General features: G+C 42.3%; 1 protein-coding gene across 4 annotated transcripts in view; it reads right to left on the bottom strand.

Annotated features, from left to right (window-relative positions):
* The window catches only part of LOC116583391 (transmembrane 9 superfamily member 2-like), an 82,627-nt gene that overhangs the window by 32,386 nt on the left and 23,630 nt on the right, over positions 1-26,611 (bottom strand). For all 4 annotated transcript variants that reach the window (XM_032331494.1, XM_032331496.1, XM_032331495.1 and 1 more), the window contains exons 6-8: positions 23,571-23,698; positions 18,237-18,348; positions 1,176-1,255 (exon numbers count right to left, since the gene is read on the bottom strand). In XM_032331494.1, the coding sequence (XP_032187385.1) occupies positions 1,176-1,255; positions 18,237-18,348; positions 23,571-23,698 (320 nt within the window). The remainder of the gene's footprint in view (positions 1-1,175; positions 1,256-18,236; positions 18,349-23,570; positions 23,699-26,611) is intronic.

Here is a 26,611-nt window from a genome sequence, read left to right as displayed (position 1 = left end):
ATCCCCTAGAACGTGGTAAGCTTCATGGGAGCGGAAGTCTGCGTGCCTCACTCACACTGTCTCAGAGCCCAGCAGAGTGCCCGGCCGCCTAAGAGAGACGAGGAAGAACTCCAGTGGAATGAGGGAGCTCACTTTTCCTCACACAGTCCTCTCCACTATCTGCCCTGCCGATAATTAAATCATAAATAATAAAGCTGCTCCTTCCCTTCGGCAGAAACATTCGTGTATTTAAGACACATCTTCCTTTCTTACTTTTTCTCTGTGTATGCGCAGAGGTGGGAGATAGGAAGGAGTGGAGAAACTAGCCAAACGTCACTCAAGATCATCTCTGGTAACAAAATAATTTTAAAAAAATAGGGCTGCCTGAGTGGCTCAGTTGGTTAAGCAACTGACTCTTATTTCAACTTAGGTCATGATCTCAGGGTTGTGGGATCGAGCCCAGCATCGGGCTCTGCGCTGGGCATGGAGCTTCTTTGGGACGCTCTTTCCCTCTGCTCCCTCACCCTTAAAAAAATAATGTATCAAAAAATATATATATAGGGGCACCTGGGTGGCTCAGCGGGTTAAAGCCTCTGCCTTCAGCTCAGGTCATGATCCCGGGGTCCTGGGATCAAGCCCCGCATCGGGCTCTCTGCTCAGCGGGGAGCCTGCTTCCTCCTCTCTCTCTGCCTGCCTCTCTGCCTCCTTGTGAGCTCTGTCTGTCAAATAAATAAATAAATATTTAAAAAAAAAATATATATATATATATGGATGTATAGGGGCGCTGGGTGACTCAGTCAGTTAAGCCTCTGACTCTCGATCTGGTCTCAGGCCATGATCTTGGGGTCCTGGGACTGAGCCCTGCATCAGGCCCCATGCTCAGTGGGGAGTCTGCCTGACATTCTCTCTCTCCCTCTCGCTTTGCCCCTCCCCTTGCTCTTGCTCTCTAAAATAAAATCTTATATATATATATATATATATATATATATATATATATGATACAAATAAATACTTACATCTCCCTCCCTTAAACTATGTATTCTTTGTGTCATAAACTACTTACATAGGGGCACCTGGCTGGCTCAGTTGGAGCAGCGTGAGATTTGATCTCAGGGTCATGAGTTCAAGCCCCACATTGGGGGTAGAGATGACCAAAAATAAATTAATTAATTAAAAAATAAAAATAAAGTACTTACCTAAACCACTGAATGTTGGTATGAGGCATGGACTCCAAAATATAATCCCATCTAGATGCCCACCTTATACTTCTGTTTTCCTAAAAAACAAAAATATATACTTACATGACCGAACTGTCACTGACCTTTTTCCTGGTTATAATCCTAAAACAGGCAGAAAGTTATTCTGCATGTACTTTCTCTATTTCTTTATTACTAAATTCGTGGAATAATGAGACGTAACCTGGCATTTTTATCTTACTTTTATTAACTGATACTCCTCTTCATTTCAGGAAGAGACTAGGAAGAAAGTAATCTTAGCTTGCCGCTATTCCCCAGAAGCCGCAACCTTTTTTAAAAAAACAAACTATCTAAGGTCTCCTGGATGGCTCAGTCGATTATGCGTCTGCCTTCACCTCAGGTCATGATCTCAGGGTTCTGGGATCGAGCCCTGAGTTGTGCTTCCCACTCAGCAGGGAGTCTGCTTGTCCCTCTGCCCCTCCCCCTACTTGAGCACGTTCTCTCTCTCTCAAATAAATAAAAATTAAACAAAAATAAAACAGACTATTCATTAACTTAAATTCATCTGTACATTCAATGTGGGGCTCGAACTCACAACCCCGAGATCAAGAGTCCCACCCACGCTCTTCCGACTGAGCCAGCCAGGCATCCCTACATTTTTTTTTTCATCCCTACATTTTTATACCTTGAGTATTTTGAGATGTAATGGCAACAAGTTTATAAAAAGATGTTTTGTTTTCAAATATTGTAATTTTCAACACTGAATAAACCACAAGAAAATACAATTACCAATCAAGCTGTTTCGGCTGATGTGTGATCAAACTCAAACTGTCAGTAGCTTTCTTACAAAATATCCCCAGTAGATGAAGATCTTAACTAGTAACCCCAATAAATGCTTACACCATTAATACAGAGTAATCACCCCTCAAATCAATAACATGCTCTCAGCAAAAGGAAAATGCTGGTACAAATTGATCAAGTAATGTCTGAAATGACTTATTTAAAATTGGGTGGTTGTAAGACAAAATCAGAGAGGGACAGAAGCCATAAAAGACTCAACTCTAGGAAACAAACTGAGGGTTCATGGAGGGGAGAGGGGTGCAGGAATGGGGTAACCAGGTGACAGGCATTAAGGAGGACATGGGATATAATGAGCCCTGGGGGTTCTAGAAGACTGATGAATCACTGACCTCTACCTCTGAAACTAGTAGTACATTATATGTTATTTACTTGAATTTAAGTTAAAAAAACTAAAATAAAATATGGGTGCCTGGGTGGCTCAGTTGTTAAGCGGCTGCCTTCAGCTCAGGTCATGATTCCAGGGTCCGGGGATCAAGTCCCCCATCCGGCTCCTTGCTGGATGGGAAGCCTGCTTCTTCCTCTCCCACTCCCCTTGCTTGTGTTCCCACTCTCTATCTCTGTCAAATAAATATAAATAAATAAATAAATAAATAAATAAATAAAATAAAACCTTTAAAATAAATAAAATAAAAGTGGGTTTTTGTTAGGTGTTTTTTTCTGAAGTTTAGAGTTGGGAGTATGGAGAAACTCAATGTGCATTGCTTTTTTTTTTTTTCACAAGTAGGCTCCAAGCCCAACATGGGGCTTGAACTCAACCTTGAGATCAAGAACTGATACTCGGAGCGCCTGGGTGGCTCAGTGGGTTAAAGCCTCTGCCTTTGGCTTGGGTCGTGATCCCAGAGTCCTGGGATGGAGCCCCGAATCGGGCTCTCTGCTCGGCGGGGAGCCTGCATCCCCCTCTCTCTCTCTCTCTCTGCCTGCCTCTCTGCCTACTTGTGATCTCTCTCTCTCTCTCTCTGTCAAATAAATAAATAAATAAAAATATTAAAAAAAAAAAAAAAACAATGGGCACCTAGCTTGTTTAGTTGGTAGAACATGCATGTGACTCCTGATCTCAGGGTTGTGAGTTCAAGCCCCAAACTGGGTGTGGAGCCTACTTAAAAAAATAAAAATTTTTAAAAATCCAAATGATAGATTTTAATTGGGGTTTGATTCAGCAGTGGATTTTAGTTAAAAGCTGATGACCAAACAGCTACTGACCCCCAAACTGTGTCGACAAATGTTTCAAGTAGTCATCATACATACATCACAAAGCCATCGTACATCTAAAAATGTTTTCCATCCAACATGGTTTTAATTGATTCCCATTGCTTACAGGGATAAGCCTTAGACATTTAAGTTTTGCACTCAGGGGTATGGAACTTTTTCCACACGTCAATGACTAAAAGAAATGTTACTGTATATTTACAAAAAGGGCAGCATCAGCTCAATCAGTTTAAAAAATAAAAATTTACTATGAAAACTGTTAAGAACCTTCCCTTTTAGGTCCATTTCCAAAGGACATTCAAATACTGCATTTCTGCAATGACTCTGCAGAAGCATTTCTTGGAAAATTGCTTACAAAGGATATATTTTAGAAAAAAGAAACGGCCATGGAAGTTTAAGCCTTATTCACAATGCATAACAGCTGTATTAAATTCTCTGAGTAGGTGCGCCTGGGTGGCTCAGTGGGTTAAAGCCTCTGCCTTCAGCTCAGGTCATGATCCCAGGATCCTGGGATCGAGCCCCGAATCGGGTTCTCTGCTCAGCAGGGAGCCTGCTTCCTCCTTCTCTCTCTCTGCCTGCCTCTCAGCCTACTTGTAATCTCTGCCTGTCAAATAAATAAATAAAATCTTAAAAAAAAAATTTCTGAGTAAAGAAAGAAACGTTCCAAAAAAAAAAAAAAAGCTGATGACCAGAAGATCGTGATTAACCAGTGACAAGGCAGGTTTACATCACATGCGACCTAATGTGCGACATCACTTCTGCCATGTAATCTCTGCCTAGAATGTGGCCTGAGCCTGTTCATAAAGAACCATCAGACATTAATGATCATCCTGCAGGTTGCCAAGTCCTGACTCTATAAAAATTTCAAGGATGTGGAAGACAGAGAAAGAACCAATCTGGATTGGAGATCACAAACTAAACAACACACACTCCTGGATAGGATCTCAAACCACAAAGAGAAAAAGTGACATTTTTGGCCAACTGGTGACATTTGAATGGACGGATGTGGACCAGATGGGAATGAGATACCGATGCAGATTCCTGATTTGGAATCACTATGCTAGTGGTACCCTATGCTAGTAGGAAAGTGATCTTGTTTGGGAGAAAGACTCTGTAGTGTTTGGGGGTGTTGGAACACCTAGATCTCCAAAGATTCAGAGAAAGACTAAGGCTAATGGACACACGAGGGTGAAGAATGCAACAAAATGAGTACAATGGCAACGATTGGGACATCTGATTAAAGGGACTACGGGAGTTCTTTGCATTGTTCTGACAATCTTTCTGTAGTCTGAAACTGTTTCAAGATAATCATTATTTAAAACCAATAAGGAGGGGTGCCTGGATGGCTTAGTCAGTTAAACATCTACCTTTGGCTCAGGTCATGATCCTGGGGTCCTGGCATCAAGTCCCGAATCAGGCTCCCTGCTCAGCAGGAAGCCTGCTTCCCCTTCTCCCTCTGCCTGCTGCTCCCCCTGCTTGTGCGTGCTCTGTCAAATAAATAAATGAATAAAATATTTTTAATAAATAAATAAAACTTATAAGGAGGGGTGCCTGGGTGGCTCAGTCGGTTAAGCGTCCGCCTTTGGCTTGGGTCATGATTTTAGGGTCCTAGGATTGAGCCTAGGCATCAGGCTCCCTGCTCGGCAGGGGGCCTGCTTCTCCCTCTTCCTCTGCCTACTGCTCCTCTTGGGCTTTCTCTCTTTCAAATGAATAAATAAAATCTTTTAAGAAAATAAATATTAAAATTAAAAAACCTATAAGGAAATCAGAATTCATAGACAAATCAAGGGAAGGGTTAAATATTCATTGCATGAAAGCATGTATCTAAGCCATTCTATTAAAATATTGTTTCTACAGTAAAATGTGACTTAATTTGTAAAAATTTGAATTACAGGCATCTTCTTCACCAGTCTATCCATTGCCTTAAGCATGTTAACTCATATCAAGTCTTTCAAAACAGACAAATATTTTAAAATATGAGCCAGGAAGTTTGGATTTTAAATACAAAGAGAGCTTGGAAAAATCTGCATTTGTTAAACCTGATAGTTTTGCACCCAACACTGCCATCTGCTGGAAATAACAGACCATAACACATATTACTCCTCCCTAAGAGTAAGAAACCATTTAAAAATCCTACAGCACATTTGAGAACAAAATGACAAAAGCAGACAGATAACTAAGTGGTGAAACCTATTTCCTTAATCCACAGAAAACTAATGAGTTATTCTGCTTCTTTCCATGCCAGAGTTTCAAAGAAAACATTCATGTTTTCTTAGACATAGCAAATTCCCCTAAAACAAGTCCTTAATGTTGTCTATACTGGAGACATAATAAGCCAAGTTGGAAACACACACACAGGACTTCTAGAGTCCTGACACAGTGTCCCATGATGGATCTCACTCAATAAATAATCAGGCAGGGGCTCCAAGAATCAAATGAGCAGACAACTAGGGCTTCTTCTAGTCCAGATGTTTTTCAACATGGGGAGCAGTACCCCCTAGGAGGTTAAATGAAAATGTGTATGGATATTTCCAGCGTTCTGCAGCAGAGAACGCCAGACTTCCTACAGGGCACTGGGAGACCAACACAGCAACAAATTGAGAAAAACTTCCAAAGTGCCACCCAATATGGTTTGAGGGAAAGACTGCTTATGATTATGATCTGTGGAAAGCTGAGGTGGTTCAGTCGGTTAAGTGTCTGCCTTTGGGGGTGGCTGGGTGGCTCAGTGGGTTAAAGCCTCTGCCTTCGGCTCAGGTCATGATCCCAGGGTCCTGGGATTGAGCCCTGCATCAGGCTCTCTCCTCAGCAGGGAGCCTGCTTCCTCCTCTCTCTCTGCCTTCCTCTCTGCCTACTTGTGATCTCTCTCTCTGTCAAATAAATAATTAAAATATTAAAAAAAAAAAAGTGTCTGCCTTCGGCTCAGGTCATGATCTCAGGGTCCTGGGGTCAAGTTCCCCATCAGGGTCTCTGCTCAGCGGGGAGCCTGCTTCTCCTTCTGCCTTCATCCCTCCTCCCGATCGTGCTCTATCTCAAATAAATAAAATCTTTAAAATTTTTTATTATTTTTTTAAAGGATTATGATCTGTGCCTAGAATCAAGTTCCATTTTACAGCTAAAGTACCTTTATGCATTTTTAATATACACTAACTTTTGGGGGGAGTGCAACTACCATGTAGTTGAGGGAAAACAGTATTATGTTTGGTTTTAAATTTTTTTTTAATTTTTTTTAAGATTTTATTTATTTATCAGAGAGAGGGCGAGAGAGCAAGCACAGCCAGACAGAATGACAGGCAGAGGCAGAGGGAGAAGCAGGCTCCCTGCCGAGCAAGGAGCCCGATATAGGACTCAATCCCAGGACGCTGGGATCATGACCTGAGCCGAAGGCAGCTGCTTAACCAACTGAGCCACCCAGGCGTCCCCGGTTTGAAACTTTTTATTTGACAGAGAGAGAGCACAAGCAGGTGGAGCAGCAGACAGAGGGATAAGCAGGCTCCCCGCTGAGCAGGGAGCAGGATGCGGGGCTTGATCCCAAGACCCTGGGATCATGACCTGAGCCAAAAGCAGCCGCGAAACTGACAAAGCCACCCAGATGTCCGTTAAAACTTTTTTTTTTTTAACATTTTTTTTTTTCTAGGTAATCTCTCAGCCCAATGTGGGGCTCAAACTCACAAGCCCAAGACTGAGAATAGTATATGCTACTGACTGAGCCGGCCAGGCGTCCCTGGTTTGCAACTTCACCGAAATTGATCAGCATTTCAGAGACTCCTGTCCTCATGTGGAAATATGAGCTATCAATGCACAGTATTCTCATCTTCATCTGCCTCCACGGCAATCACATTTATAGTGATTATACTCATTGGCACATGCATCTGACAAGCTGATATATGTACTGAATTACATGTTATTTTATTAGAAGTTATTTTCTTTTTGTTTATTTTATATTATAGCTAGGCTGTTATACTGATGTTTAATTGAAACTACGTGTATAGACAGGTTCCATCATTTAGTATCTATAAATATGAATTCACAGTAGTAAAGGGAGACCACAAAAACATTTGATATTAAAACAGGACATCAGGGGCACCTAAGTGGCTCAGTAGGTTGAGCATGTCCGACTCTTGGTGTCAGGTTGGGTCATGATCTCAGAGGTGGGGGACTGAGCCCCCACATGGATCTCCAAGCTCAGCACAGGGTCTGTTTGCCCCTCTCCCACCCCATCACTCACACCAGTGCTGTCTCTCTCAAATAAATAAAATCTTTTAAATAAATAAAAGAGGACATCAATGTGATAGGGTTGAGAACTACTGATCCGTTGTCAAGCCTCGCTTTTATTATGGGGAAACTAGAGTCCAGACAGGCAAATAAACTTCCTCAAAGTCCCAGGATGAGTTTGAGGCAAGAGAATGCCAAAATACCAAAATATTCCATTTCTCAATTCAGTTAGTGGCCCATGCTGCCTACAAATCAAGAATATATTTTGGAGGGGGTGCCTGGGTGGCAGTGTCGGTTAGGAATATATTTTGGAGGAAAAAAAGCAAAGCTAATAAGTAAATTAATGAATTAATTAAACCAAAAAAAAGGAAAGAAAAAGAAAAAAATGCTATAAATGTGGCCAGGGTCCCAGGTTAGCCCACAAATAAAGCTTATATAATTCACATAAATAGCTAAAAGTACTGGGATTAGAATGAAACAAAAAAAATTTGATTGGTGGTATAAAAACAGTAAGTTTCTGAAATAAAAGTACTGGGAATAAAAACACCTTAGCCTGGCACTCAAAGCCATTCAAAATCTGACCCATGTCTATCTTTCTGACCTTTCTACCAATACTATATAAACACTTAAAAGTCTAGAGTGTTAGACTGAATCTTTTTGGCCATTACAAACCAGCACCTAAATGCACTTAATGTCCTTTGATGATCGGATAAGCAACACTTTGTTTCAACTGGATGTTTGTTTGCTGTTCTCCGCATACACCATGCACAATCTTATCCAAAAAGCCTTACCCCACCTCCTCTCCAAATTTGTAAAATCTGGGTCTCTTAATTCAGTCCATTGGCCTTCCCACAATTCCTTGCACACCTCTGTCCCTTTCATCCAAATCACATGCAGCGTCCTTTGAAGCCCAGCTCAAGGCCCCTATCTTATAGTGTCCTCTTGGACAATTCACCCACAATAATTCTTTTTTTTTTTAAGATTTTATTTATTTACTTGACAGACAGAGATCACAAGTAGGCAGAGAGGCAGAGAGAGAGGAGGAAGCAGGCTCCCTGCTGAGCAGAGAGCCCAATGTGGGGCTCAATCCCAGGACCCTGGGATTATGACCTGAGCTGAAAGCAGAGGCTTTAACCCACTGATCCACCAGGCGCCCCGCCCACAATAATTCTTTACCATTTTAAGGTCACACCGTGTAGTTGAGAGGCTGTGTTAACAGCGTGGACTCTCTACTCTAGTCAAACTAATTTTGATTTATTAGCCTTTACAGCCATGACCTTGGGCAAGTGACTTTCCCTCTGTGAGTCTCAGTTTTATTTTCTATAAAATGGAGATTTAAAATAGTACCTGCTTTCAGAGGACTATTGTGAGAAATGAAGTTAGACTAAGTACTTCAAAAAATCCCCATGCCAGGCATACAATAGGCACTTGATAAATATTTGTCATCTAAATGGATGAATGAAAGGTCTTCGCTCTGATGTTAACTTTATGACCCATCCTTCAATGACTTCTGAACAAATTTGTCATATAAACTCCCAACCTTATACCCCTTTGGGAACATGAGTCATTTTCCGAAAACATAAAGTACACAAGATGTTTAATTTAATAACCAAAACCTCAGAATTTTTTTAACTAAAAATTGTATTGTCGGGGCACCTGGGTGGCTCGGTGAGTTAAAGCCTCGGCCTTCAGCTCAGGTCATGATCCCAGGGTCCTGGGATCGAGCCCCGCATCGGGCTCTCTGCTCAGCAGGGAGCCGGCTTCCCCCTCTCTCTCTCTGCCTGCCTCTCTGTCTACTTGTGATTTCTGTTTGTCAAATAAATAAATAAAATCTTTAAAAATAAATAAATAAAATAAAAATTGTATTGTCTCTGGACCTTTCTGTAGCCAGTAGCTGCCTAAGCAGGGGCTTAGGCCCACAGTCTCAGCCGATGACCATGGGCTCTGCTTGCAAACAACAGCTTGCAGGTGGCTCTACAGGAGATACAAGGAGGTCTAAGGCGATAGAGGGAGGCCAGGAGGAGGGAGGCCACAAGCCAGGTGGCCGAGGAGCCCCAGCTGCTGCATGGCTTGACATATGCATGAAGTTTGGCTTCCTGTCCATGTCCCCCAGCCCCACCTCTGTGTCCGGATTGTGCGTGCCCCTCCCCCGCTGACCCTGAGAAGGACTCTGTGTGCCAGAGGTACATGAAAGGCTTCCACCGTATGTACGAGGGTGAGACGGTGTGGTTTGCCCAACCAAGGGCCTGGAATCAATCCATGTCACAGGACCTGGTGGGATCTTCTGTACTGGGAGTGAGAAGCAGCAAAAAGAGGGAAAACAGGGGTGCCTGGGTGGCTCAGTGGGTTAAAGCCTCAGCCTTCAGCTCAGGTCATGGTCCCAGGGTCCTGGGATCCAGCCCCACATCGGGCTCTCTGCTCAGCGTGAGCCTGCTTCCCCCTCTCTCTCTGCCTGCCTCTCTGCCTACTTGTGATTTCTATCTGTCAAATAAATAAATAAATCTTTTAAAAATATATGTTAAAAAAAAAAGAGGGAAAACATGCAGAAGCATGGACCAAAGGGGAACTCCCAGGAAATGTGGAGGGTTAGATCTTTGCCAAGATGACAGCAACTTGTCAACTGTGGCTACTGAGCACCGGAAATGTGGCTGGTCCGAAGGGAGATGAGCTTTAAGTGTAACATATATGCTGGATTTCAAAGACTTGGTACAAGATAAAAGAACACAAGGTATTGCTTTACCAAAACAAGTGCTAAACAAATATGGCATTCTAGTTAATAACTGTGTCTCTCACAGGGGTATACGTTACAGACACTACATGTATGCTAGGGTTGAACAAATAAGTCAACACACGGTAGACGATAGGCCAGGGTCAGAGAATGACCAATGAGCGAGGGGAAAGGGCTAGCCGGAACCCCACAGTACTAGGTTAAGTCTGAGTTACTGGTATGAGCTCATATTCACTTATTTCCTTATCCACTCACTTATTTTTCTATTTTCCCATTTGCAATTAGCAAGTCGTCTGTGGTCATTATACTTTGCTACTGTGAGAGTGACCAGTTCCCCAGTACTCATTCACCTCCAATTTTAACACCCACTGATAACATTGACCTGAATCGATTATTGGACTGGAGGGTGAAAAATAGTGGTTTCTGAATTCAAATTCAATTTCCACTTCAAATAGTCATGACCACCGAAGCATTTCAAAAAATGATGATGTCAGCCCAGCGAGTTGACAAGATCCTGCACAAGCCATAGTGCACTTTTATATTACAGTTACCAGCGTGGGAAGCTTTGCTTATTTGTCCACTGAAAGTTCAAGCTGTGTTAGGAGTTCAATAAGATTTTGTGAGCTACTCCAAGATGCAACAACCACGTACACTTGGGAAAACCGAAGTGACATTCACTATGCAACATAAATTGTGTTCCAGAAGAGGGCGCCTGGGGGGCTCAGGTCATGATCGCAGGCTCCTGGGATGGAGCCCCACGTCTGGCTCCCTGCTTGGCAGAGAGCCTGCTTCTCCCTCTCCCACTCCCCCTGTTTGTGTTTCCTCTCTCGGTGTGTCTCTCTCTGTCAAATAAATAAATAAAATCTTTTTTAAAAAATCATACTCCAGAAGAGGACTCCAGAGCCAAGTGTAGATATAAAATGCTGGGTTAGACTCAGTCAAAAGGTCACTTTACTAGGAGACTTTTTTTTTAAATAAAGATTTTATTTATTTAAGAGAAGGGGCGCCTGGGTGGCTCAATGGATTGAGCTTCTGCCTTCGGCTCACGTCATGATCTCAGGGTGCTGGATCGAGACCCGCATCAGGCTCTCTGCTCAGCAGGGAGCCTGCTTCCCCCTCTCTCTCTGCCTGCCTCTCTGCCTACTTGTGATCTCTGTCTGTCAAATAAATAAATAAATAAATAAATGAATAAATAAATAAATAAAATCTTTTAAAAAAGACAGAGAGAGTGCGAGGGGTGAGGGGTGCGGGGCAGAGTGACCAGGAAGACACAGGCTCCCCACTGAGCAGGGAGCCCGATGCGGGACTCGATCCTAGGACCCTGGGATCATGACCTGAGTCAAAGGCAGACGCTTAGCTGACAGAGCCACCCAGGCACCCTAGGAGACTTTTAAGTATTTTACTGATGGGCTTTGTGAAGCTAGAGAGCAGCGTTTTCCAAACTTGTTTGACTAGTGTTCTAGGGAATGCACTTTGGAAAATGCTGATATATATCACTGTCACTGGGTTTTCAAAAAAATCATTTTTCAACTAAAGACAATAAAATGAACGGCAGAAGAGCTATACAACACCACTCCTCTTGACACCATCCCCCACCTACAACAGCAACATTCTGGTGTTCAGACCAAGAATATGGTGGCTCCGCGTGCTCTCTGCACGCATGAGCCGTTGTCATGTGAGACACTTAGGAATCACGGGCTCCTGTATCCTCAAGAAGGAAGAAGAAACATTGCGTGTCTACTACGGCTAGGCCCTGTGCTAAACGTTTTATGTGAGCTCACATATCTTGGATAGTAATCACTGGAGATGATGATTTTATGCCCATTTTACAGATTAGGAAAAATAGGCACAAAGTACCCCGCCCAAGTTCACACAGCTAGTAAATGTCAGAGCCAGAATTCAAATCAGACATGTCTGGTTCTTTCCATTGTGCCACTTCTTGAAGCCAAGGGCCTTCTAAGCACCCTAAATGAGCTTCAACAGGAGAGGGAGAGAATTCCCTAGAAGCCCTGGGCTTCCAGGATAGAGGCCTGTTAAGAAACAAGGGATTGAGAATGTTTATAGCAGCAATGTCCACAATAGCCAAACTAGGGAAAGAACTTAGATGTCCATCACAGATGAATGGATAAAGAAGATGTGATACACACACACACACACACACACACACACACAATGGAATACTATGCAGCCATCAAAAGAAATGAAATCTTGCCGTTTGCGACGACGTGGATTCAACTAGAGGGTATCATGCTTAGCGAAGTAAGTCAATCGGAGAAAGACAACTATCATATGATCTCCCTGATATGAGGAAGTAGAGATGCAACATGGGGGGGTTTCGGGGGTAGGAAAAGAATAAATGAAACAAGATGGGATTGGGAGGGAGACAAACCATAAGAGACTCTTAATCTCACAAGACAAACTGAGGGTGGCTTGGGGGGACGCAGGGGGAGGGAGAGGGTGGTGGGGTTATGGACATTGGGGAGGGTATGTGCTATGGTGAGTGCTGTGAAGTGTGTAAACCTGGCGATTCACAGACCTGTACCCCTGGGGCTAATAATACATTATATGTTTATTTTAAAAATTTAAAAATTAAAAAAAATTAAAAATTAGGGGTGCCTGGGTGGCTCAGTGGGTTAAAGCCTCTGACTCTGGCTCAGGTCATGATCCCAGGGTCCTGGGATCGAGCCCCACATCGGGCTCTCTGCTCCACAGGGAGCCTGTTTCCTCCTCTCTCTCTCCTGCCTGCCTCTCTGCCTACTTGTGACCTCTGTCTGTCAAATAAATAAATAAATAGATAAATGTTTTAAAAAAAAAAGAAAAATGAAAAAAAAAGAAACAAGGGGTTGAACCCTAACCCCAAATAAGGCGATTTCCCCATACTCCCCCCATTTGATATAGCTGCATCTGAACTTGTACTTCAGCTTTTGGATAGCCACGGTTGCTTCCTGACGGCCAGATGTCATGTAGGCTCCTGATATAAATCTGGACTTCAATTTAGAAGCGTTCTCCCTTGGCTTTTACTGTAAACATAAGGCTTCCTACATTTATTTTTTTTAAGTAGGCTCTGTGCCCAGCATGGTGCTTAAACTCATGTCCCTGAGATTAAGAGTCACCTGCTCTACTGAGTGAGCCAACCAGGCGCCTCCCTTCTACATTTAAATTTTTAACAGTTGATGAATAAGAGATAAATATGTAGAAGGGCTTCCGTTCTTTGATCAATTTCTGACAGTAGCTTAGACACTTAGTAATATTCTTGATCACCGGGGAAAGTTTATTTTAACTTCTTGAGTGTATTTCACCCCTTCCCCCAGATTACACTTCTGCATTTCATCCCAAGATCAGGCAGCTGACTGGACTATACTTATCGGACTAGTAAATTGCCTGTTTTTTTTTTAACCAATTGTATTTTGGGTGAACTGCAGGATGTGGGATCAAGTAATCTTGACCTCTAGCTGGATGATCTAAAGTACACACACACACGCAGGTGCGCACGCGCGCGCGCACACACCCACACACATTTCTAATGCAAAAGCTTCTCATTTTCTTCGCAGTAACTCTGTGGACAGAAACATAACTGACCTTTAATGTTGAAGGTCAGAATAATAGAGTAGAAAAGTTGTGACTCTGGAGGCCAGGCAGATCTGAGTTTGAATATCACTTCCACCTCCTGCCAGCTATGATCCTGAGAAAATTACTTCACCTCGATGGGCATCAGTATCCTCATTTTAAAAATGGATATAACCACGTAGGTGATCTAGAGGGACAAAAGCAAGCCATCCCCAACCTGGAATTGCTTTCAGAATGGGATTAAGAAAAATCATGTTCTGATGGCTGTCAGGCATCTTTGGAAATGATACAAACTGAGCACAATTTGTAAATATTTGAAAAAATTTGAGACTTAATCCCAAGTAATATGATTAGGGTTTGGTCTCAAGAAAGCACATCAAAAGCTTTAAGAAATAAGCCTTTTATACAAAATCAAGTATAATCAAAGCAGAATCAAAAATATGAGATATAGGGTGCCTGGGTGGCTCAGTGGGTTAAGCCGCTGCCTTCGGCTTGGGTCATGATCTCAGGGTCCTGGGCTCGAGTCCCACATCGGGCTCTCTGCTCAGCAGGGAGCCTGCTTCCTTCTCTCTCTCTGCCTGCCTCTCTGTCTATTTGTGATCTCTCTCTGTCAAATAAATAAATAAAATCTTTAAAAAAAATATGAGATATAGGGCGCCTGGGTGGCTCAGAGGGTTAAAGCCCCTGCCTTCAGCTCAGGTCATGATCTCAGGGTCCTGGGATCGAGCCCCACATTGGGCTCTCTGCTCAGCAGCGGGCCTGCTTCCCCCTCTCTCTGCCTGCCTCTCTGCCTGCTCGAGATCTCTCTCTCTGTGAAATAAATAAATAAATAATTTTTTAAAAATATGAGATATACATATGATCTCCCTGATATGAGGAAGTTGAGAGGCAACATGGAGGTTTGGGGGTAGGAAAGGAATAAATGAAACAAGACAGGCTCGAGAGGCAGACAAACCATAAGAGACTCTCAATCTCACAAAACAAACTGAGGGTTATGGGGGTGGGGGGTAGGGAGAGGGGGGTGGGGTTATAGACATTGGGGAGGGTATGTGCTATGGTGAGTGCTGTGAAGTGTGTAAACCTGGCGATTCACAGACCTGTACCCCTGGGGCTAATAATACATTATATGTTAATAAAAAATATAATAAAAAACATATATGAGATATAGTATTTAAAACAAAACTAAAAACAGAAATACATGGATCTGTATAGTCATAAAAGGTTTTCCCTATAAAAGGAGAGCCCCAAAGTTAATCTTTTGGTGAAGCACCTCTAATACTGCCCAGGGCTGAGTCCCTAACTCATGAATATGAACATTTGGTCCATGGGCAAGCAGAGCACTAGAGTGCCATGAATATCATCTTTCAATACCTTATTTCCCTTTGCTCTGGGGTCCTATGCTCACCATGAAACTTTCTATTCATTCTATTCTGTTTCTATTCGCTTTTTCACATATCATTATAACAGGCAGATGTGCTAACCAGCTCACATGAATGGTGTGGTCTGCTGGGCACTTTTATTTCTCCTTGTAAATTAATAAGTTGGTATTCTGATTTATACATTGGACCCTTAGGAGTTTGGTTAGTATGAATCAATCTTCCTTTGACATACTCACAGAATTAAAATTCTGAAGAAAGATTTTTTTAAATTGACAAAAACCTAATGCTGCTGCATATGTGAGGAAACAGCAGATCCTCAGGCCCAGCAACTTGTCTGGACAAAAATTTGGCAATGTGTTATCAAAATATGTACATCCTTTTATCTATCTAAATAAGCCTACTGCTAAGAATTTAACTTTAGGAGGTAATCATACAAGAAAACAAATAAGAATGTATTGTTTATAGTAATTAAAAATTAGACATTTGAGTCATTTTTATCAATAGTACACTAAGGAAATCAACGATGTCCTACACATTGTGTGTATGTAGTAGGGGGTGTCTTGGCAGCCCAGTCGGTTAAGCGTTCAACTCTTGATTTCGGCTCAGGTCACGATTTCAGGGACATGGGACCAAGCCCCACATGGGGCTCTGCGCTCAGCATGGAGTCTGCTTGACTCTTTCTCCTTCTCTTTCTGCCCCTCCCCACCCTCCCCTCTCTAAAATAAAAATAAGTCTAAAAAACTTTTAAAAATGGAGTGCCCAGGGGCGCCTGGGTGGCTCAGTGGGTTAAAGCCTCTCCCTTCAGCTCAGGTCATGATCTCAGGGTCCTGGGATCAAGCCCCGCATCGGGCTCTCTGCTTAGCGGGGAGCCTGCTTCCTCTTCTCTCTTCTCTCTCTGCCTGCCTCTCTGCCTGCTTGTAATCTCTGTCTATCAAATAAATAAATAAAATCTTTTTTTAAAAAAATGGAGCACCTGGGTGGCTCAGTTGGTTAAGCGTCTACCTTTGGCTAAGGCTGTGATCTCAGTGTCCTGGGATCAAGCCCTGAGTCAGGCTCCCTGCTTAGCAGGGGGTCTGTTCCTCCCTCTGCCTCTGCCCCTTCTCATGCTTCCTCACTCACCCTCTCTCAAATAAATAAATAAAATCTTTTTAAAATTTTAAAAATAGGGATGCCTGGGTGGCTCGGTCTGTTGAGCAGCTGCCTTTGGCTCAGGTCATGATCCTAGGGTTCTGGGATCAAGCCCCGCATCAGGCTCTCTGCTCAGTGGGGAGCCTGCTTCTCTCTCAGCCTCTGCCTACTTTTGCTCTCTCTCTGACAAATAAGTAAATGAAATCTTAAAAAAATTTTAAATAAATGTGCCAGGCAGTAAATAAAAAGAAGGCTGTGACTCTATATTTATTGATATGGAAAGATGTCCATGATAAACACGGAGTGAAAATAGCATGTGTTGTATCTCATTTCTACAAAGTCACATTTTTTTTGGTACCACATGCAGTGTTTCCCTTGAATATGTTACAGAACATTATAATCCATGAGTTCTGCCATTGTCTATGAAATGCCACGTATCATAATCATCTTCTGAAAAATCACAGTGCTTTCAAACATAATGACTACTCTCGATGCCATTGTTTTAACATCATTTAACTCAACTTTATCTGAAGTAACCTCGTCATAGAATCCCTTTTTCACATAACGCTTTTGAAAATACAAAGCAAAAATAAATAAAATAGGGGCACCTGGGTGGCTCAGTGGGTTAAAGCCTCTGCCTTCAGCTCAGGTCATGGTCTCAGGGTCCTGGGATCGAGCCCCACATGGGGCTCTCTGCTCATTGGGGAGCCTGCTTCCTCCTCTCTCTCTCTCTCTGCCTGCCTCTCTGCCTACTTGTGATCTCTGTCTGTCAAATAAATAAATAAAATATTTAAAAATAAATAAATTAGGGGCATCTGGGTGGCTCAGTGGGTTAAGGCCTCTGCCTTCGGCTCAGGTCATGATCCCGGGGTCCTGAGATCGAGCCCTACGTTGGGCTCTCTGCTCAGCGGGGAGCCTGCTTCCCTTCCTCTCTCTCTGCCTGCCTCTCTGCCTGCTTGTGATCTCTGTCTGTCAAATAAATAAATAAATAAATCTTAAGGAAAAAATTTTAAAAAATAAATAAAAATAAAAAGATATTAATTAATTAATTAATTGAAAAAATATGAAGCAACGAATTTCCAGAAAAATCTTTGGGAAACATGGGCATCACAGTGCTGATAAATTATTCACTAGAATGTTAATAGTCAGTCTGTATGTCTATCCACCCGCCCCAAATACAGACCACTTCATAAAAACAGCCACTTACAAAAGACAAATGACAGATGTAGAAACAATAATGAGTGCCATATGTTGGGGACTTACTGTGTCATGCTAAGGTCTTTATATATTCTGAAAATGAGGATGAAATAACATGTGAAAAAACATTGAGCCTGAGGTCAAATGACTTACCTAAGCTCACACCACTAGCAACCGGCCAAGCCTCAACTTGAACCCCAGGTCAGTCTGAGCCCAATAAGGATGTGCTTTTCAGGGTGTCTGGGTGGCTCAGTCGGTTAAGCATCTGACTCTTGATTTTGGCTCTGGTCATGATCTCAGGGTTGTGGGACTGAGCCCTGCATCAGGCTCTGGGCTTTGCATGGGAGTCTGCTTGGCATTCTCTCTCCCTTTGCCCCTGGACCCTCTTTCTTTCTCTCAAATATATTTTTTAAAAAAATTTAAAGGACTATCTTTTCACTACATGATACTCTGTCCTTTAAGGTTCCACTGGAGCAGCCCGACAGCCTGCCGACCCCAAGTGAGACTCCTCTGATTTTCCAAGTACTTCTTTCAAACCTCCACTTAAAATAAGAGAAAGTAAGTTATCTGACACAGTACCTGAAAGGGAGATTTAATACAGAATTCCTTTCACCATTGTCCTCTGACTAGTTTTAATATAAAGAACTTACCTGCTTTCCTGGGCTCTTAGCTGTGTTATAAAAAAAAAACTTGATGGAAATTAAGGCTTTACTATTAATGAAGTATATAGTATTTATATATTTGATTTGGAACAAAAGTAAGATGATGGCATGGAACGCTTACTTCAAATCTCACAGAGTAAGTATAGGTTACATTCATCTTATCTGTATCTTCTCCAGGAATTTCCATAGGGGGTCCACTGCAAGTCAGGTGGTTTTCATCTGAATGCTTATAGCTAAGAAAAGGGGGAGGGGAAGAAGGGAAAACCGCTGCTGTAAATTTCCGAGTCATGGTAATTCAGGCATGTAAGAAAAGCAGACAGAAGAAATATGCCTTCCATTATATTTCATAGTTAACACTCTTTATGGCTTAAAATACTTCTGTTTCTAAATGTCCCTAACACCCAAATGAGAGTCAATATCCTGCCCAAAATGCAATACAGGTACTCCCGCTTTTCCGTAGCTCAGTTTATTCCACTTCGCTTTAACGAAAGCCCTACATTAGCACCTGTTTTCATGAACTAACGGGAAGAAATGCGAAGAAGATTTTCACTTTTACAAAAAATCGAAAAGAGGATTCAGCATCACTTTTGCAGGAAGCCATCCTAAACGCAGCTCGCAGTCCCGAAGCGAGAATGGCGCCACCCAGCGACTTTCCTGGGAACTACACAGCATGTTGACCTGAAGCCTTCAATGCTCTGAACTGTGTCTGTGAGCATCTGCACTTGACCTTGCTTTACTTTGTGCATCCATTAGCAAGCTGTGTCTTAAGGCATTAGAAAAGCCTATGTGAGGTGATCTGGGGGTCTGGGAAGGCTCACAAATTTTTCCATATAAATTAATGACAATTCCGTCTTCACTTCGGCATTTCAGCTTCCAAATACTTTCAGAGGAATGCTCTACTTCAGACAGCAGGGGAAAACATATCCCTAAGACTTCTCACGGTTCTTCTCACGAGCCTGGCTGGCTCAGTCAGTAGAGCGTGCAACTCTTGATCTCAGAGCTGTAAGCTCAAGCCCCATGTTAGATGTAGAGATTACTTAAAAATAAAATCTCAAAAAAAAAAAAAAAGGAATCTTCTCTTTGGCTTTACATAGATTTTTTTTAAGTCCTTCTATTAGCAAATGGCTTTATTTCTCATCTCTCACCTTATCCCTCCCAATATGTTAAACAACCTAGCTTGTAATCTTAGCTGTAGGCTTAGAAAACCAAACAGAGGGCGCCTGGGTGGCTCAGTGGGTTAAAGCCTCTGCCTTCGGCTCAGGTCATGATCTCAGGGTCCTGGGATAGAGTCCCGCATTGGGCTCTCTGCTCAGCAGGGAGCCTGCTTCCTCCTCTCTCTGCCTGCCTCTCTGCCTACTTGTGATCTGTCTCTGTCAAAGAAATAAATGAAATTTTAAAAATAAAAAAAAAGAAAAGAAAAGAAAACCAAACAGAAATCACATTTATAAGCAGCCAGGGATCTGAGGGCCTACTGTGTGTAAAATGCTACGATTAGTGATGAAAGGTAGGGAGGACATAATCGATGCAAACAGGACTGATGCACTGAACAGGACTGATGAAGATGAGCAGCGCCTAGTCAGGAACAAAGAGACTGTAATATTACTTGAAAAGTAAAAGTGGAATAAAGGGGAGAAAGAAAAATTGAAAGGGGAAACAGTGGTGCTTCCCTTTTGAATTATTTACTCAACATACAACTTATCCCTTGGCTTCTGTGTAAAGGAGAATATGCAACCCTTATGGGATGGTTATTTCTACATGTATATGCACAATAAAAACATTCACTCACAATTGCAGGAGTGACTGACGTGGCCCTCTTGCTATTCATTTTTGTAACCCTAATGTCTGGCATATGATGTGCCCTTACTAAGTGTCTGTAGGCTGAATTCTATTTAAAGCCAAAATGTAGGGGCACCTGCGTGGCTTAGTCAATTAAGAAGCTGCCTTGGGCTAGGGTCATGATCACAGGGTTCTGGGATTGAGCCCCACATCAGGTTTGCCACTCAGTGGGAAGCCTGCTTCTCCCTCTCCCACTCTGCGTGCTTAAGTTCCTTCTCTCGCTGGGCCTCTCTCTGTCAAATAAATAAATAATCTTAAAAAAAATAAAGCCAAAATGTATTTTTAAAAAGCTATGAATTAGGGCGCCTAGGTGGCTCAGTCGGTTAAGTGTCTGACTCTTGATTGCGGCTCAGATCTTGATCTCAGAGTGGTGAGTTCAAGCCCCACACTGGGCTCCACACTCGGCCCAGAGCCTACTTTTAAAAAATTTAAAAATTAAAAGTAAAATAAAACAGCTATGAATTAAAGAAATGATCACTGTTAAGGCTACCGATAAAAACTTCACATCTACGGAAAAACATTCCATCACCGAATGACAACACATATCAAGGTTTACTGTTTAAGTGTGGGCCTTGAACCCAGCATAGGAAATACCTGAATTTCATGTGAGAGAGATCATGCACCAAAAAGTGTATTAAGATCTCCAACCAATGTAAAAGGCCTATTTTAAACCACTGGCCTTACATACGGGTTGCATAAGGCCTTCTAGGTCTTTTGAAAACTTGGGCCTTTAAGTGAGATCAGAAGCCACTGGAAGATTCTGAGCGGAGGACTGACAGGAGCTGAATGCTCTGTACAGAATGCTGCCCGCTGTATGGGGAACAGACTGCTGGGCGACAAGGATGGCACCAGGGAGACTGGCGAGAGTGTTGCCACCAGTCAGGTGAGAGGTAACGATGTCTTGGACCAGATGATAGAGGTGGAGGTGATGAAAAAGATGTCCTGAATATATCTTAAAAACACAGTCCCATGGTCTGCCAAAGGATTGGAATAGATACAGGGTAGGAGTGAAAAATTGTAAAGAGGAGTCAAGGAGGCTGCCAGTAGTGTGGGGGCCTGAGCAACGGCTGATGTATATCACTCCTTCCACCACTCGTGCACTCTCTCTCTCTCTCTCTCTCTCTCTCTCAAATAAATCTTCTTACAAAATTTCGTATGCTTACTAGACATCCATGTGGTCATGTCAAGTAGACAACTAGATATACAAGTTTACAGGTCTAAGGGTCATTGTTGGATTTAATACCAAGAGGTAGGATAAGATTACCAATGTGCAAGTATATATAAGGAAGAAAAAAGTTCAAAGACTCAGTCCTGGGGCCCTCCAATATGAAGATGTTGGAGAAATGAGGAAGACTGATACACAACCAGTGAGACAGGAGACAATCAGTGAAGTATGGTAATTCAAAAGCCAAATGAAGTCAATAATTTTAATAAAAAGAAATGATCAACTATGGTAACCATCAGGGAAATTAGCTGGGTACAATCCCTAATAAAAAACACAAGACTGTAGGTCTAGAATACCGTGAGGCCTAACTCACTTCGTATGACCTTGAGCAGACTGCCTAATTGTAAAAAAAATGATTTGCAGCACAGTCCTTGTTCTCAAGGGGCCCACATAAATGACCTTTACAATGATTAGATAAAAGTTTCATTGCATGCATACATAAACTGTTACTATGTGCAATGTTGAATAAATATGTCTAAAAAATATTTTCTTGGCTTTTTTACTCTGAGTCTGACAATAGGAGATATAACTGTAAAGCATTAAGCTTGATTTTCATACAGCTGATGGGACTAGCTTCCTGGGTGAGCCCTACCTATGTCTGTGTTTACTACCTAATGACTGTATGTTAACTACCTAATGACTACGTTTACTACCTAATGACTTTGAATATGAGCAGCCATCCTGAGTTAGACCTCACAGTCCAGCCTCCTAACATTCTGTTGAAGTGACATACACCAAAAAAAGCATCGGTGATTGCCCTTGACAAGGATTAGTATTTCCTGTTAATTTAAAAAGAATTTCAAAAGAATATCCTTTTGGGAACCTGGGTGACTCCATTGGTTGAGCAACTGCCTTCAGCTCAGGTCATCATCCCGGAGTCCCAGGACTGAGGCCCACATCAGGCTCCAGTTCCACATCTGGCTACCAGCTCCATGGGGAGTCTGCTTCTTGCTCTGACCTTCTCCCCTCTCAAGCTCTCTCTCTCTCTCTCTCAAATAAATAAATAAAGTCTTTAAAAAAAACTCTAAACAACAAATTAAAAAAAAAAAAAAGGATATCCTTTTACTAAGATAAACCAGAGTTGGAAAGTACCAGTGTTCCTCACCACTTGGGGTCCATTTAATGAAATCTACAGGCCCTTTTTATCCAGAAAAATACACATCAATAAAAATTTCCAGAGTTTGGGGGCGCCTGGGTGGCTCAGTGGGTTAAAGCCTCTGCCCTAAGCTCAGGTCATGATCCCAGGTTCCTGGGATCGAGCCCCACATCGGGCTCTCTGCTCAGCAGGGAGCCTGCTTCCTCCTCTCTCTCTCTGCCTGCCTCTCTGCCTACTCATCTGTTGAATAAATAAATAAAATCTTTAAAACATAATTCCAGAGTTTGATATATCAGGGACCATATTAAAAACTCCTAATTCAAAAAAAAAACAAAAAAACAAAACTAATTCAGTCCTTTCCTTTCACAGATGAGGATATTAAGCCTATGGCAGATCAAGTTAACCGACCCAATGGTCAAAAGTTTGGCACAATACAGTTTCTAGCTCTTCTTTCCCTTTGGGAATCAATCATCTGTGCCAGACAGAACAACCTTGGCTGACGTCAAATAGGGCAGTAACCTTAAAAACAATAAAGTCTGATCCATTTCTATAAACTAGGGTTGACTTACAAAATGGAACCAGGAGAGATGAGACTAAAATCCAAATTTCCTAATTCCTCATTTTGTCTTGGAAAACTCTATCACAAGGGCCTCCTTTGATATACTCACATTCTTTCCCCCATCTTAGTATTTCAGGTTTTATAATAGTTTGCCCATAATGGACCATGACTTTACACATTGTGTGCTATATTCCCCTCTCTGTCTTAATTAAAGAGCTCTCATTTATCCTATAGTTTTGAAGGATCCTAGTTGCAACATTCAAGGTCACCTGTCTAGTCTCTTACATAGTGCTGATTGTCCTTTACAATCTGTTGAGCATTTACTGGGGACCAGACACTACACTGGATGCCTAGTTATGAACTCTCTAACAGCTGTGCCATCCATTGTTAGTAGATTCTTCCTTATTTTCAGCTTATATCTGCCCGACAGACTCCAGTAATAGACCTGTCCTCAGAAGAAATCCAGATCTAAATCCCAGCTCTTTGTCCTACGGCAGCCAGCAAAGAAGAGCATTAGGAGCCCTCAATAAGTCTATTCCCTTCCAGATCTGTCCATTTTTCCTCACATTACATGATAGGCAAACGCTAGGGAATAAATGGCCTGTTTGATTTTTCGAACCCTATGTCTAAGGTTACATTACACATGTATCCTAAAAATGAAAATTCTAGTTGAGAACTCCCACATTCTGAATTAATTTTTAAATTAAAGGGGCTAATTAAAAAGATAGTCTATAATTACCTTTGGGGGTCAAGTCTAGCAGCAACCAATCTTGCAGTACTCCAATTTCTTTCACTTTCTTTGTGATATGTGATAATAATATCAACGTGGTTGAAGAGGTAGAAAGTATTACTTTTGTTGAATTCAGGCTGCAAAAAAGACATGGAAATTTTAAAGAAGCTTGAGCTTTTCCCAGAATCTAAAAAATATATAATCTGACCATTGATTAAAAATGAGATCCATTATAATATTACTGGCTAGGGGGTACCTGGGTGGCTCAGTGGGTTAAAGCCTCTGCCTTCAGCTCAGGTCATGATCCCAGGGTCCTGGAATCAAGTCCCGCATCAGGCTCTCTGCTCAGCAGGGAGCCTGTTTCCCTTCCTCTCTCTCTGCCTGCCTCTCTGCCTACTTGTGATCTTTGTCTGTCAAATAAATAAATAAAATCTTTTTTAAAATTATTACTGGCTATATTCCCTATGCTTTTTATCTTCATAACTTATTTATTTTATAACTGGCAGTTTGTACTTCTTAATCCCCTTCACCTATTTTGCCCATCCCCCATCCCCTCCCCTCTGGCAACCTCAGAACCTTCAGAAGGAAACAACGCTGCCTACACCTTGATCTTGGACTTCTAGACTCCAGCACTAGGAGTCAATAAATGTTTGTTGGTTTTTTTTAAAGATGTATTTATTTATTAGAGAGAAAGAGAGAGAGCATGCGCATGGCGCGGGGGCACAGAGAGAGAGAGAATCTCAAGCAGACTCTTACTGAGCAGGGAGCCTGATGCGCAGGGCTCCATCCCAGGACCCTGAGATCATGACCTGAGCCAAAGTCAGATGCTTCACCAACTAAGCCACTCAAGCACCCCAAACTTTTATTGTTTTAAGCTACCCATTTTGGTTTTTTTTTTAAGATTTTATTTATTTATTTGACAGAGATCACAAGAGGCAGAGAGGCAGGCCAAGAGGAAGGGAAGCAGGCTCCCTGCTGAGGAGAGAGCCCAATGCGGGGCTCGATCCCAGGACCCTGAGATCATGACCTGAGCTGAAGGCAGAGGCTTTAACCCACTGAGCCACCCACGTGCCCCTAAGCTACCCATTTTACAGTGTATTTTTAGTGAAGCCCTAGCAAATAAATACGAGCTTTGAAATCAGACAGCACCTATAAGCTATATGAACACAGACAAGTCACTTAACCTCTTTGAGCCTCAGTTTCCTCTTTTTAAAAATGGGAGCAATAAGGGAGCCTGGCTGGCGCAGTTGGTACAACATGTGATTCATGATCTCAGGGTCATGAGTTTGAGCTCCACCTTGGATGTAGAGATTACTTATAAAAATAAATTTAACTGGGACGCCTGGGTGGCTCAGTCGGTTAAGCATCTGCCTTCAGCTCCGGTTGCGATCCCAGGGTCCTGGGATCAAATCCCGTGCTAGGCTTCTTCCTCGGCAGGGAGCCTGCCTCTCTGTCTGCCTCTCTCTCTCTCTCTCTCTCTCTCTCTCACTCTGACAAATAAAAATAAAAATCTGTTAAAAATAGATTTAACTAGGGACACCTGGGTGGCTCAGTGGGTTAAAGCCTCTGCCTCCGGCTCAGGTCATGATCTCAGGGTCCCGGGATCGAACCCCGCATCAGGCTCTCTGCTTGGTAGGGAGCCTGCTTCCTCCTCTCTCTCTGCCTGCCTCTCTGCCTACTTGTGATCTCTGTTTGTCAAATAAATAAATAAAAATCTAAATAAAAATCTTTAAAAAATAGATTTAACTAAAAAAAATGGGGACTATAATAGGATTGCTCATAGAATGGTTGAGGATTAAATAGAATAATATATGTATTCAGTACAGTGCTTGGCATAGGAAGCCTTCAACAAATATTAGCTATTACATTACCCAAGCCCTTCAATCTTCAGAAAATTAATCCAAATGAACCTTGTCAATTACCATATTCAGTAATCTACAACATGCAGGACACCTAGATTGAGAATTATGGCTCTGGAAATCCCAGAATTGAGGGTGATGGCCTGAAGGAATGTTAGAGATCCTTTAGTACAATGATGATAGAGAAGAGGGTAAGAGTGATCCTGTGGAGGAGTCCCACAGTCAGCTTAGGGTGGAGAGTAAGTACTGCTCCCTGCAGGGCTGTCCGTAAATGCAAAGGACTAAAAACCACCAAGAAACCAGTCTATCCACTCAGTTAAATGAAACAGGGTGTGATCATATAGAGAAATAAACTGCAGCTAGCAGATTTGCATGTCCTAGTATGGAGAATACCACGTATTGGTATCCGATGTCCATGATATATACAAATAGAAGCAGCCAGCGTTGTGGTTAAGGTTGTGGTCTCCGCATTCAAACTGCCTAGGTTGAAAGCTCAGGTATGGGATATACTAACCTGTGTGATCACAAGGCTAGGAACATTGCTTCATTCATTCATTCATTCATTCATTCATTCAGCAAATATTTTTGAACATCTGTTATATGCCAGGCACATCTTAACTATGCCCTAAGGGCTAACATCCTACAAGCATTCAAATAATATAAGAGGGAGTTCCCTATGTTGCAGAGAGAACAGAATTTGGACCAGAAAACACTGGGATGCAATTCAGATTTTGCCACATACACTCTAGGGAGTTTTCTTTTTCTTTTTTTTTTATAAATTTATTTATTTCACAGACAGAGATAGGCAGAGAGGCAGGCGGAGAGAGGGGGAAACAGGCTCCCTGATGAGCAGAGAGCCCGATGCAGGGCTTGATCCCAGGATCCTGGGATCCTGACCCGAGCCAAAGGCAGAGGCTTTAACCCACTGAGCCACCCAGGAGCCCCTGGCCGTAGTTTTCTTAAAATGGGGACACCATCACTCACTTCATAAAATCATTAAGTGGATTAAATGAGAAATTATAGGGAAAGAACTAGCCCAGCACCTGGCACAGAACAAGGAGATCATTAAATGTTAGTTTCCTTCCTACTGATGTTAAAATTGTGCTTTGAATCTTCAGCTAGATTTCCAATTCCAATCCACTTTGGGCTAAATCTCCTGCTGAAAACTACAAATGATAAATATAACATAAC

Source organism: Mustela erminea, chromosome X, assembly GCF_009829155.1.
Source record: "Mustela erminea isolate mMusErm1 chromosome X, mMusErm1.Pri, whole genome shotgun sequence".
Lineage (NCBI taxonomy): Eukaryota > Metazoa > Chordata > Mammalia > Carnivora > Mustelidae > Mustela > Mustela erminea.
The sequence above is the reverse complement of the archived record's forward strand: the minus strand, read 5'-3'. Positions and strand labels throughout refer to the sequence as shown.